Source organism: Podarcis vaucheri (genome assembly GCF_965113315.1).
Source record: "Podarcis vaucheri genome assembly, chromosome: 9".
Classification (NCBI taxonomy): Eukaryota; Metazoa; Chordata; class Lepidosauria; order Squamata; family Lacertidae; genus Podarcis; species Podarcis vaucheri.
In genome coordinates this window covers 61443817-61458099 of record NC_138767.1, presented here as the reverse complement: position 1 = coordinate 61458099, position 14283 = coordinate 61443817, and the positions used below count along the sequence as shown (strand labels likewise).

The 14283-nt window shown below is 42.6% G+C and overlaps 1 protein-coding gene and 1 long non-coding RNA gene across 6 annotated transcripts in view; both read left to right on the top strand.

Moving 5' to 3' along the window:
* TEC (tec protein tyrosine kinase) overlaps positions 1–13369 on the top strand; it is a 58867-nt gene extending 45498 nt beyond the window's left edge. For all 5 annotated transcript variants that reach the window (XM_082238159.1, XM_082238158.1, XM_082238156.1 and 2 more), the window contains 8 exons: positions 801–934; positions 1818–1892; positions 4543–4714; positions 7187–7403; positions 9152–9216; positions 9686–9804; positions 10388–10545; positions 12074–13369. In XM_082238159.1, coding sequence (XP_082094285.1) covers positions 801–934; positions 1818–1892; positions 4543–4714; positions 7187–7403; positions 9152–9216; positions 9686–9804; positions 10388–10545; positions 12074–12145 — 1012 coding nt within the window. In that variant the 3' untranslated portion in view covers positions 12146–13369. The remainder of the gene's footprint in view (positions 1–800; positions 935–1817; positions 1893–4542; positions 4715–7186; positions 7404–9151; positions 9217–9685; positions 9805–10387; positions 10546–12073) is intronic.
* LOC309540975 overlaps positions 1–14283 on the top strand; it is a 145551-nt gene that overhangs the window by 117099 nt on the left and 14169 nt on the right. The gene's annotated exons all lie outside the window — the stretch shown is intronic.

Sequence of the window (14283 nt, the reverse complement as noted above, 5' to 3'; positions counted from 1 at the left end):
GGCGTTTGCTGACCTCAGATTCCCATGAAACTGTGAGGCAGCCCCTCGCCTCCATTTTCATGAGGAACTCTCCTTGTTCACTTAAGCCTCAGAATGGATCCTGTGCATTGCCTTTGCACATACCAAGGATACACTTTATGTAAGTTGCTGTGGAACGCCCTCCCATCAGATGTCAAAGAGATAAATAACTACCGGGCATTCAGAAGACATCTTAAGGCAGCCCTGTTCAGGGAAGTTTTTAATATGTAACACTGTACTGTTTTTAACACTTGATTGGGAGCCGCCCAGAGTGGCTGGGGAAGCTCAGCCAGATGGGCGGGGTATAAATAATAAATTATTATTATTATTATTAGCTATCATCGGGAATATATATATATAGCTGTAAAGTTCACCAGAAATGTATTTGTTTGTTTTCTTTAATGTTGCTTTTTATTCTTCCTTCTCTCTCAATTTGATTTTTTAAAATGCTGGTATTACAAGCCTGGGGTAGACTAAATAACTTTACTAGCTTGTAGGGTTGGTCTCACACATGTGTGAGTGCTTGTGCTTAAGCTACCCGCCTACTTCTACTCTAGCTGCATTTTCACAATCGTTGTGAACAAAAGAGGCAAAAGAGACTGTAATTGTTCTTTAGCAGCTCACTTCAGTTAACAGTTTCAGGGCAAAGTTTGTGCCTCAGTTACTCTACTGATTGAAAAACACTTGTAAATGTTTTAGTAAAATACTTTATTAGCAAAATACGTAACATAATTATGTCTAGAGTAAATGAAAAACCAAATTATTCTTATTGTTATTTTTAGAGAAGGGTTATCTGGAATAAGACACTACCATATAAAAGAAACGATGACATCACAAAAGCAGTACTACCTAGCTGAAAAACATTTATTTGACTCCATTCCTGAGCTAATTGAGTATCATAAACACAACGCTGCAGGTAAATGAGTCCAAGTTTTTTATCACTTGATTCAATGCTGCTTAACAATCTAGTTGCATAACTTCGGGAGACAAGTACATCTTCCTAGCTAGAGAGCCTGTTTCCCCCTGCATAGGTCTGCATTTTCAAGCTCTGTCTCCAAGCACGCCCCACCCCTGCCGCTTTCTGTAGGAAAACCCACTCTTTAATGCTAAATCAGAACAAATGGCAATTTGGGTTTTCCACAGATTGTTGTTTGCTCCAATTCAGCAGCAAAGAGTGGGTTTTCATGGGGAAAGTGCTGGGGAAAGTGTGGATGTGTGCCTAGAAATGCGATCCGAAAGGAAGTCCAGATGAACCCTGCGTACCCAAGTGGGGTTTTTGGATTTGTTTTACAGTAGTATTCCATGCTTTATCACACCTTGCCCCTAAAACTCCCTTCAGTTTCAAAAAATAATTTGAAGTTCAGCATGGGGGTCGTCTGCTGCTCGAGAAACAAGTTAGATGTAGACTTTTAGTTTTTAAGTAATAATTGGGGTGTTTTCCCTGGATACTGTACGTTTGGTATTTGCGCAAGAAAGCAAACTATTATTCTGTACCCCTCCTGTGCTCCCCCTCTTATTTGACTTTTTTTTAACCTTCGTGGTTCCAAATTATCCTTGTAATGTATTCTATACCCTTGAACATTTTTAACTGCAGGCTGCTCCTAATTTTTTTTAAGCTTCTGAGAACACTTACGGTATTTTATTATATCTTAACATATTTGGCAGCAAAGTGAATGATTATTAATTAACAAAAATATGGCAACCCAAATTAATGGTAAGCACTAATAATAGCAGGACTACATTACTACCCTTCCTAATTCCTGATATAGTCTCCATATGGATTTCCCCCAAACTTTCAGGTCTTGTTACAAGGTTACGATACCCAGTGACTCCAAAGGTGAAGCCCTCCCCAACTACGGCAGGATTCAGTTATGGTACGTTTACACACCTACATAACAAAATATTAATTTTGAAAGTGTGGGGATTCTGTAAATCAACAAAGAGGCAATTTTGTTTGAAATTGAGTATCTTCTTATGTTCTTGGTAACGGATAGTTCAACATCTGCAGTGCTGAAAAGCCTTATCAACTCTGTAAGCCTACGATTGTTGAAATTAGACATGACAGTCATGTGATAGCCCTTACATGCTTGTTTTTAATTGACTAAATAATAGCCATGGAATGGGGCAATCTGGATGAGGACCACTGCATGAGGGGTGGGTGTTTTTAACTCTTTGCCCCTGCCACGGTCCTGTTTTAGATCCTCACCTCCATGGTTCCTATTTGCCCCAGGGAAGTTGACATTGGCACTTGTAATGTTAGCCCAGAGCAACTAGCAGCCACAGGAACAAAGAGTTAAAAGAGCCCCATCCCTACACCTCTTGGAAAAGAGCCTTCTAATAAAAGCAGAGACATCACCTTGCCAACAAAGGTCCGTATAGTTAAAGCTATGGTTTTCCCAGTAGTGGTGTATGGAAGTGAGAGCTGGACCATAAAGAAGGCTGATCACCGAAGAATTGATGCTTTTGAATTATGGTGCTAGAGGAGACTCTTGAGAGTCCCATAGACTGCAAGAAGATCAAACCTATCCATTCTTAGGGAAATCAGCCCTGAGTGCTCACTGGAAGGGCAGATCATGAAGCTTAGGCTCCAATACTTTGGCCACCTCATGAGAAGAGAAGACTCCCTGGAAAAGACCCTGATGTTGGGAAAGATTGAGAGCACAAGGAGAAGGGGACGAGGGAGGACGAGATGGTTGGACAGTGTTCTCGAAGCTACCAGCATGAGTTTGACCAAACTGCGGGAGGCAGTGGAAGACAGCAGTGCCTGGCGTGCTCTGGTCCATGGGGTCACGAAGAGTCGGACACGACTAAAGAACAACAAAGAAGAAAACAAACACACAAGCACCAATCCTGTGATTGGGGTTGTGTCTCGTTTAGGCCTTAAAATAGCCTTTCCCAGGACAATATAGTAGGATCTACTCTTCCCCTACTCTATGATTATTATGATAGGTTAGGTCCAACAGTAATTCATATGAAATATAAGAGAGTGTAACTAGACTAAGGGGGAAAGGGGAAATATTGGCACTAGACTGAAAGATGCTGGAACAAGAATTAATCACCATGTTAACGACAGATGGGATGTGGAGTAATGTCTTAAATTACAAAAGCATAATCGGACACATTAGGGGTTGAAGCTTTCTTGAGCAGTGGCCCAGAGAAGTACCAGATCGCAGTGCTTGTATTTTAGCAAACAAAGGCTGGGTTGGCTTCTGTCAAGTGTGAGAAGCATGAGAGATGTTGCTTCAGAAGGGGCAAGTGGATTACAGTACACTCTACATTTGTTGGTTTGGACCAAACTCCTGAGCTATGGAATCTCTCCCTCAGATTCCCTAAAACTAGACCAAATCACTGCTCAAAGACTGATCCGTCAAAGACTGGATGACATCGATTTACAGCAAAATTATATGCTGGGGGGAGGTGTTTGTTCGCCCCAGAACATTGGTATCACTTTAACTTATTGCGTTCCATCATACCTCTCCTCCCTTTCGACTGTTGCCCATAGACTGGCCTTCACCAAAGCGAGGTTCAACGTTTTCCCCTCCAATGTCCTGAGACATAGATTCTCAAAGGGCCAAGACCCCGCCACGTGCGAATGTGATAAGGTGACGCCGGAGTCGCTTCAGCACATTATGTTCACTTGCCCCTTGTTCAATGTGCCACGGGCAAATTTGTTGGGATCAATCATACAGAAACTAGAGGGTACCCCACCAAAATTCCACCTTGCCCAAATCTTGCAGGACAAGGATTCCCGCACGACCCTGAAAGTGGCTAGGTTCCTGGTCGCTGTCCTCTCCCAAAAGCGACGCCAAGGAGCGCTACAAGCTAATTAAGGCGTAGCATGCCTTTCCATCTTATAGTATTTTATTGTTATAGTGGTGTTTTAGCGACTGTTTTTTTTTTTGCCCCACGGCACAAGCTGTCACTTATGTGTTGTTTTTACCTGTATGGGCCTATGGCCGCAATAAATATTATCTCTCTTGGTTTGGACCTATCCACACCTTCCTTTTCTTGCGCTCCGGGTTTTCTCTTGGTTTACGTTTGCTCTGATTTAGAACTGAATAGTGGGTTTTCCATGGGAAAAGGAGCAGGGACAAGAGGGGATACCGCTTGGACCCCTGCCTAGAAAGCGTGAGTCAAGCAGAAAACTGCTTGGACGAGCCCTCAATAAAATGTCTCCTGTGAAAGATTTGTCTGTATCAGAAAGTTGGGAGCTTAGGTATAAAAAGTTTTAGGCTTTTTAATAACAAAACAAAACTACAAGAACCTGTTGAGTGGAGAGGATTCCTGAAGATCCAGTTGCTGTGGAGTCATCTTCTTTGAGAAAGATGTCCCGACTTTCCATTTTTTAAGGAAGGCTTTGAGAATGAGAAGTGGGGATCCTGCAGCGAGTGCCAAAGTTCTCTGGTTGTGGGAAAGGATGGATAATGGTTTTGGCTGGGTCTCTTTCAGAAAAAGAAAAGGAACCACGGGGGCATAAACATTGTCTTCCTCTGAACACCTTTGTTTTATTTTCCTCCCTTGTAGAGAAATGGGAGATCAATCCTGCCGAGCTCACCTTCATGAGAGAGTTGGGCAGCGGCCTTTTTGGCGTGGTGCGCCTTGGCAAATGGAGAGCGCAATATAAAGTGGCCATCAAAGCAATCCGAGAAGGTGCAATGTATGAAGAGGACTTCATAGAAGAAGCTAAAGTGATGATGTAAGTAACGTGTACAAGTGCTAGGCTTTGCTTTTAAAACCCTAAAGAGCCCGGTGCTTATGTATCTTCTCCCTAGGGTATTTGCATGCAGCTTTATTTATTTAAAGTACAGTGGTACCTCGGGTTACAGACGCTTCAGGTTACATACGCTTCAGGTTACAGACTCTGCTAACCCAGAAATAGTACCTTGGGTTAAGAACTTTGCTTCAGGATGAGAACAGAGATCATGCTTCGGCGGCGCGGCGCAGCAGCAACAGGAGGCCCCATTAGCTAAAGTGGTGCTTCAGGTTAAGAATAATTTTTTTATTAACCGACCAATCACATCAAATCAAACCAAATTACATAAATTCCAAATTACACAGCCGAATTTTAAATTTTTGTTGGGGGTACCCATATTTCAAGTTCCGAAGGGGATCCAATCAACTTCTTGCTTCTTACTGCTGTTTTAATTAAAAAAATCCTTCCAGTAGCACCTTAAAGACCAACTAAGTTAGTTCTTGGTATAAGCTTTCGTGTGCATGCACACTTCTTCAGATACACTTTTTAATGTCCACAAATCTAACCTTATGATGTTCACAGTACTATCCAGTCCTTTCTTATTATTTTTCCACATCTCTTGTTGTTATTTTCATATATTTTTCCTTTCTCTTTGTGACCTCTGATAGTCTCCACAAGCTGGTTAGAACAGTTTGTAATCCTGCGTGGATATTATTTTTTTTATCCAGCAGCCATATCCAGACATTTTCCATATAACATCACTTCCATACATCAAAACAGTCTTAGCGTCATTAATCTTCACCAATCTGCCTCCTTTCTCAAAACCTCTAAGGTGATTCACCAGGAATGCACTCTGAAAACATGTCCATTCCTCCTCCCGGCTATAAATCCTTTGGCAAGATGGCAACTCCGAATTAATTGCTGCGTCATTCCAAAAGCTCTTATTGCTTCTCGATCTCCATAAAGCATACTTTTGGTTAAAGTTTATCTCCACACAGACCTTAATCACCCTGCTTGGGTCAGTTCAACTGACGATTCTAAACAAGGAGGGGTTCTTGTAAATCACATAGAAGGAAAGTAAAAAAGGTTCCCCCCTCCCCATTTAGTCCCGTTGTCAACATACCCAGCCTTTGGTGTGTCTTCATCGTAAAATATTCCTGTTTCTCCAACCCGTTGTCTTCTTTCGCAGGTCACTTAAATTAGCAGACTTCACTCCCCTTCTTCACTTGAAATATGTGCATTTGCTTCTTTTGTAATTAATTATTCCAAATTGTTGCAGCTAGTGCGCGATCAGAGACAGCGTCCAGGAGAGCCGAGGTCCACACGGGGGCATTCTGCCTAGGGCCCTCACCCCCTTCTTTCGAATTAGGGGGTGATTTATGGGCACAGCAGGCAAGGGCAGTGTTCCCCATTTCCTTGGGGCAACAAGGGAGGCTGCCTACTCCCATAACAGCCTCTTAGTTACCCCATGTGGGTCGGAGAGATGGTATTGTCGGCCATCTTCCAATGCGCCCCTAGTACCCCCCCCCCCCGTGGTGCTTCAGGTTAAGAACAGATTCATGTTAAGGACGGACCTCTGGAACGAATTAAGTACTTAACCCGAGGTACCACTGTATTCCACCCTTTGGCTAAAAAAGCTCTCAGAGTATATTTGGTGTTTTGTTGGAGGGGATGCCAGGGAACAGGGAATTATGTTCACATGTGGTGTGAGTTTAAATATGTACAATTTTTTTGGCAAAGGGTCTTTAATGAGATAACAGAAATCACTGGGTTAGAGCTGACGGAAAGTCCAGAGGTAGCATTATCAATTTACGATGGAGTGGAAGGTTTGCAGGCTATGAAGGACTTGTTCACAAAATTATTGACAGCTGCACGCATTATTATAGCCGGGAAGAGGAAGGGGCAGGCAGAATATAATATAGAAGAATGGTTTAAAGAGGTGTGGGGTGTAGCTATTAATGATAAATTAACTTGTGCCATTAAGGTAAGATGGGGACTAAGCAGGAGAAATTATTTTGAGGAGATATGGAGGGTGTTTGTAGAATTTGTTCTGTTAAAATGGAAAGGGGTCAAACAATCGCAAGAGGTGTTGAAATATTGGAAGCTTGGATAGTTACAATAGAATGGTCTTGGTGGTGGGGTGCACATTTTTATTCTTATTTATTTATGATTATTACTTTGTCAAAATAAATAAAATAATTAAAAAATAATTTAAAAAAGAAAAGACTCCCATAGTGTTCCACAAATACCAGGAGTCAAACCCTCAGCTCAGTCTTTTAGACATGATGTGCACGAAAAAGCAAATGGAAGGAGTAGGAAAAAACGTAACTCAGACACAATTCTTAAAAGTCATAGTGATAAGTCTTATAAATGACCAGCTGAGATAGAAATAGTTTGGGCAGCTTTAGGGAATGGCCAAAGACAGCTGGTCGCTCAGCAGAGGCAATTAAATATATGGATTTTAATTCCTTTCAGGAAGTTGACGCATCCAAAATTAGTCCAGCTGTATGGTGTCTGCACCCAGCAGAGACCTATTTACATAGTGACAGAGTTCATGGAGCACGGCTGCCTTCTGAATTACCTACGGCAAAGACGTGGACACTTTACGAAAGACCATCTGCTGACAATGTGCCAGGATGTTTGTGAAGGGATGGAGTACCTGGAGAGAAACAGCTTTATTCACAGAGATCTGGTAAATAATATACTGAAGAGTCTTTGTATTTTGCTTTGTGTAGAAAACGTAATTATTAAGGAAACGGTGTTCAAAATGCCACTGTTTTTGGTGGTTTATAAATATTGTCTTACTCAGTTGGGGTGACCAAAGGGAAAGGAAAGCAACATTCTTATCATATGCCAGAGGTTTTCAACCTTTTTGAGTCCATGGCTCCCTTAACCAACTACATTCTTTCTTCGGCACCCCTGTGGGGCTCAGGAGCCCAGTTATATCACCCCTTGCCTGCAGAGCTGACAACCCCTCACCCCTTTTTTGAACACCTTCCCATGTGGTGTTCCTTCTCTCAGCCTCCTCTCCTCTCCCCTCTCCTTGGGAGTCCTCTGGGCAGCCGCTGTTGCCGTCCCCGGTCTCTGAGCTGCCCCCCTTGCCCCAAAGAGAGGTCCCTCCCAGAGGCACAATTCATCTGCAGAGCTTATAACCAGGACTGCTGCAATAAACAGGTGCGCAAGCCTTGGGGAGGCAGAGACACAAGAGGGCATCAGAAGAGGGAAGGAAAGAAAGAGGAACAGAGGCCAGTGTTGCCCGCAGCACCCTTGACCATCGTTCAAGGCACCCCAGGGTGCCATAGCACACTGGTTAGAAACCACTGGAATGTGCTTTACCCTGCATGATGAGTTGCACTTGCCAAAATTCTCACTTTGGCATCTCTGCTAGTATCCTGGTTTTCTTTGCATTTGGATACCCCATGTCTGCACAGGCTACAGGATACAGTCACTAATGATTTAAGAGTCCCTGGTACATCTGATATTGTTAGTCTTCATCATTAAGTATTGCTTTCTGTTGGAATAGTAGCCAAACTCCTGCTCAGGAGTCGTGCATGGCACTTATTTGAGATCTTTGGACATGGGCGAGGATACAAATGTAACTAATAAATATGTTATTTTGACTCTCAGATCATTAAGGAACAGATAGCCTTTTCTTTTACTTATGCTTTCATGTGGAAACTTCAAGATATTTTCAGACTGGGAACTGATTTCAGACAGGTGTATCCCCATGTGAGAATGAGGCACCAAAGCTACCTATTATTTTTAGCCACCCCAAATATGAGTATGTGATGTTCAAGTTGGCTTAAGTATTTTATGAAAGCCACTTCAGTCCTAGCTGAACTTGGGATCTGGCCAACGAGAGCTTATTATGCAATAAATTTGTTAGGGTCTACAATCCCTTTTTGTAATATTTGCTATAGCTCCTGTCCCTTGAAAATACGCCTGCTTCTCATTCCGCTGGCACCCAAAATATGCCTCCACCTGAGGCAGCCACTTGAGGTGTGCTACATGCGGGTGGCACTGTGTGGTCTAAACCACTGAGCCTAGGGCTTGTCGATTGGAAGGTTGGCGGTTCGAATCCCTGTGACGGGGTGAGCTCCCATTGTTCTGTCCCAGCTCCTGCCCACCTAGCAGTTTGAAAGCACGTCAAAGTGCAAGTAGATAAATAGGTACTGCTCTGGCAGGAAGGTAAACGGCGTTTCTGTGCGCTGCTGGCCACATGACCCGGAAGCTGTCTGCGGATAAATACCGGCTCCCTCGGCCTATAGAGCGAGATGAGCGCACAACCCCAGAGTCGTCCGCAACTGGACCTAATGGTCAGGGGTCCTTTACCTTCAGGGTTGCCTCTGCACAGTTGCAGTTTTCAAAAATTAAGCTTAGCACATTCTTATCCGGCTGTATCGTCCCTGTAAATAATAACATGCCTGTGTTTTCCCCCAGGCTGCTAGAAACTGCTTAGTGAACGAATCAGGGGTGGTGAAAGTGTCTGACTTCGGAATGACAAGGTACTGGCCCCTGGAATATAAGTGGAACTGGTGCATTTTGCATTGGCAAGTGTGAAAATTACAAGGGGACTGGAATTTGTACCTAGACTGAGCCTGCATAAGCCAAATGCAGCTTTGAAAGGGACTTCTGAAGACTCCCGGGGGCGGGGGGGGGGAATCAGATGATGTCATTGTGATTGGTGGATTCAGAAGTCTTTCCACTCATAGATGGAGGCTTGCAGAAACTGCAAAAAAACACACACACAAAAAAAAACACCAAATAGTTGCGGTTGTCAAATTCCTGACAGCTCCTAATACATGTGACCAATAAATGCGGGTACAAGTACAGATTACAAGTTGTTGCAGGTTTAAATATTAGTTTGTGAAGTTTACAAGTAGCCACTAGATGGAGGTGTGAACACTTACCTCTTGATGGGCTTCTAGGGCTGGTTTCAGACTGGAGGAATCATATAGTGTTTTCCTTTTTAAGGTATGTGCTTGATGACCAGTACACAAGCTCTTCAGGTGCTAAGTTTCCTGTGAAGTGGTGCCCCCCAGAGGTTTTCAATTATAGCAGGTTCAGCAGCAAGTCAGATGTCTGGTCTTTTGGTAAGGTGGCTATGTTTTTATTCCATTTTAAATGTGGAGGTATTATTACTATTGGCTACAAACTGCCCACATAATTTGTATTTACTATTTAGAACTGGGGTGGAGAACACTTTGGCTAGTGGGCCAGATTCTTATCTCACCTACCCCTTGTGGACCAGGTTTGACAGGTGGGCAGAACCGGCCATTTCTCAATCACCTGACATTTTTTACCTTCAAGGGTCTCAGCCCCTTTCAAAGCACTCTTTGAGAGGGGTTTCTGAAGATCTGATAAGCCGAAGCATCATGTGATAATCATGGTTGCATGAATAGGCCATCAAACCTTCTCTTAGATGTTACACATAATTTATCTCTTCAGTCCAACTAATTTTTCTCCATATGGCTTATTCTCATTCTTACTGTTCCAGTGTCAGTTCTAAATTATCTTAGAAGACTTGGGACCAGCAGGCATAAGGGACAATAAATAACTTTAAAGGAATTATTTCCTGTTAACATATTTGCCATTACAGATACATGTATGTTCTAGTTTAGATAACATCTCTCTGGTAATCAGCCAATGGTCTTTTTGTGTCTCTTAATTTTTCAGGTGTTCTCATGTGGGAAGTATTTACTGAAGGCAAAATGCCCTTTGAGACAAACACAAACTATGAAGTAGTGACTATGGTTAGCCAAGGACACCGTCTATTTCGGCCAAAGTTAGCATCTAAGAATATTTACGATGTGATGTTGTTGTGCTGGCATGAGGTACAGTATCTTATCTTTTAGTTGTACATCTCCATGTGATCCCTGATATACAATATAGGAATGCTTTATACTTAACTATGAAGACAGAGAACAATCAAGGCTAAAGAACAGAGCAAAAAAAGAAGTCGGTAAAAGCATGAGACTCTGAATCTCAGGGTCTTGGGTTTGAGCCCCACATTGGTTAAAAAAATTGCTGGGGGTTGGACTAGATGACCCTCGGGATTCCTTCCAACTCCAAAATCCTGATTCTATATCATTTGAAAGGAGAAATCTAGTACAGACCCAGGGTTTCTGTACACTGGAGCAAACTGGACTTGCACCGACTTGTCTCCCCATTAATGTAGGGGCATCCCATGGTTTTCCCAGACCTTCCCCTCTTTAAATGCTATTTCCCCCCCATCATTGGAAAGTCCAAAGGGGGCAGGATCAAAGAACCCTGCATTTACAGGGGGAAAGGTGAACCAGGGAGGGCATCATGCTCCAGTGTGGACAAGTCTTTTGAGTGGAATTTGCATGGTTCCTGAATTGTAAGAATGAGCAATCCCTACTTGATGGAATCACTTTGGAGGCACAGGTGAGAGACGCCATCAAAAAATAGAAAGGGGGAAGTAATTAGAGAACCCGTGACACCAAGAAGTGACTGGCCTTGTTATAGGACATTGCACCTTCAATTTTTTTTTTTTTTGGGGGGGGGGAATTAAGTAGAATTGCTTACATCAGATACATGTGTGAAGAGAATCAGAACTTAAAGGGTTAAACAGTTCTGAGTGACATCTCACATTCTGAGGCGTGGTTATGTTCACATACGGGAATGTTCTCTGTGTGTGAGTCTTCTTTCGGTTTTGACCGAGAGGCGAAAGATGTGTGCTATTTCGCCGGGATGATTTAAGACTGTTGGAGATAAGCAACAAGCCTGCGTACAGTCTGATTTATTACCCACACACTGCAACAGTTTCTACCGCTGCGGAGACTCTGCTGAAGGAAGCTGAGAGAGAGCTAGGCACAGGAGCGCAGTGTGGCGCAGCAGAATGTGCCGGACGCCATCATAAACCCACAACATGCAAAATATTTCCCTCTAACAAAATAAAACCTTTATCGTTGTTAGCCAATTCACCCTGATACTTCTAAAGTCTGGGCTTAGTTGGAGGATGGACTATATGATTTAGTAATAGCAGTGAAGAATGAGAAATTATTTGCTTCACTCTCTGTTCTAAAAAATAAAAATCCCCATACTTTTTACCCATTAATTTTCCCTCTGCAACTCGGGTTGGGCTGAAGGTCTCTAATGTTATTTTGAAAAATATTTATTTTATTCATTTGCAATTGTCCCCCCCCCCCCCAATTATTTGTGATCATCTGAGCAGTACACCAGGTAAATTAATGGAAAGGTGGCAGCGGTGGAACAATCCTCTCTACTACTGAATTATTAGCTTTTACCTGCTGTTTTGTTGTTGTGTTAATAAAAATATTGTTTTAATCAGAGTTAAAGAATCGGCAGCTCACAATAATGGTATCTATTAATTTGTAGAAACCGGAGGGACGCCCTACATTTCAGGATCTGCTGCAGATGATTGATACGATAGCAGAGGATGCTTCCTGAGAGGAACAAAGTTGTTCACAGCAGAGACAGCATTCTGAAAAGCCATGCTCCTGGATGTTGCTTCAAAGGGCCACACACAGAGAGAGGACAACAACGCAGAGTTTCCTTCTCCTTAAGAGGAAGTGTCTTACCAAGATAGCCATAGTTTTCTCAGCCATTTAAACAGTCTGTGAAGTAGACACTGATGAGGGTTGATGAGGTGGAAAACATGGTTCTTGGCTGGGGGAAGAAACAGGATTGGAACCACACTTTGAGCCCTAAATTGCAGAGCAGTAACCAGATTTTATAAAAGTCTCTTCCCACTTCTATCAACCAAATGTTGAGGAGTGGCAAGGACTAGATTCTTCAGCAGCAATGTTTCCAAGGCTTTCCTGAAAATGCAGTGTAACATTGGCTCACCAAAGCTCTAAATATTGCCTTTCGCTCATGATCTTGCAGTGCTCTTTTGTTTTGCTTCCTTTAATAGTTGGCACTGAAGCACCTCTCAGCTGTGCCACCTCAAATGAAGGGCCGTGTTCTTTTAATCTTCTCACCTGGACTTTTTCTACAGAATAACTGTAGAGGCAGACCAGAAGCTAGTCTACGACTACTGCGCATTGTAGCACTTAGCGGATAGCGAACTGGTGACTGGATAGTGCGCTATATTAGCAGAGGCTGGATTCCAAATCCCTCTTCACCAATGAAACCCTTATGGGGATTGTGGGCCAATTGCTATCTTTCAACCTAAGCTACCTCACAGGGTTGTTGAGAGGCCAAAGGGAGAGAGGACAAGAGATTCTCTTGAGTTTCTTAGAGGAAGGGTGGGATAAAAAAAATGTAGTTCTAGTGGATGACAAGCTGCTGCTGAGCCTATGGATTAGGAAAATGTATTAAATAAAGAAGAAAACCTGCTTAGGGGGGCTTTGACACAGCATTCATATTTATATATATAATATATATAGTTCACATCCTGTAAATATATACACTGCACACATGTATTTATATGAATGGGACTTTAGGTTTTCTTGAAAGATTTGAAAAGTACAACTTGTTGAATCCTTTTTATGTTGCACATGTAGTTGAACACATTGCCAAGAGCTGAAAGAGTAAAGTTTCAGCGTTATTATAAACTGAAGAGTTATTGGTCAGTGTGCTGCAGTTGATAAAATGCTCTTCGCAAGCCTCATGAAATATTGTACCAAAAATGTGTCCAATAAATAATATGCATATTGTTTGAAATCTTGATATAGGCTGTGCCACGGATTTTTATTTCCAGACTTGTCTGGAATTAATTTTAACACTTTTGCATTAGGATTCCCCCAAGATGTTTCGCTGCGCTACACAGTGTGACATTACAAGGAAGATTCAAGCCTTCTGCAACATCCTACCTCTGGGATCATGTGCTGCTTTACTAGACACCCAAGCCACTTTAGATGCAGGAGAGAAGCTATAACTCAAAAAGGTAGGCCTCCTGACAGATTACATCAAATTATGATTCCTTGTAACCATGAGCTCCATAGTATCCAAATTATATCCCCAAGGATAGCAGAATTACCTGCATAAATTCAAGCAGATGGCATCTGAATAACTGCTATTTTACATAATACAGTGGTATCTCGGTTTTCGAGTGTCTCAGAAGCCAAAGGTTTCGGAACCCAAACGCCAAAAACCCGGAAGTGAATGCTTCCGTTTTCAAATGTGCCTCGGAAGTTGAACGGCTTCTGAGGCACGTTCCTCAATTTTCTCAATTGAATTTGCCGACCACCCACTGTGCTTCGGTTGTTGAACGTATCGGAAGTCGAACTTTCTTCCGGAATGGATTACGTTCGACAACAGAGGTACCACTGTATTACCTTAGAAAAATTCTAGTCTTCTTCAAGAGGTGAGACATTTTTTCAGCTACCTTGCTGGCTTCAGAAATCTGTGTCCACGCAAACTTTCAAGTGGTATCTCTAGCACAGCTAGAAAGCAGCTCTTCTTAAAATACATATTTTCAAGATGCTGAATGCTATCCACTACCAACTTTTTCCAAAACTTGCAGCATAGGGTTTGTCCCAACTTCTGCTTGTCCCATGCATAGAAAGCCTGGGTCTGAGAGGTTTGCTGCTTGTCTTATGCTTTCTAGGCACAGACACAGGAGGCTTTGCCTTTGCTTTGCC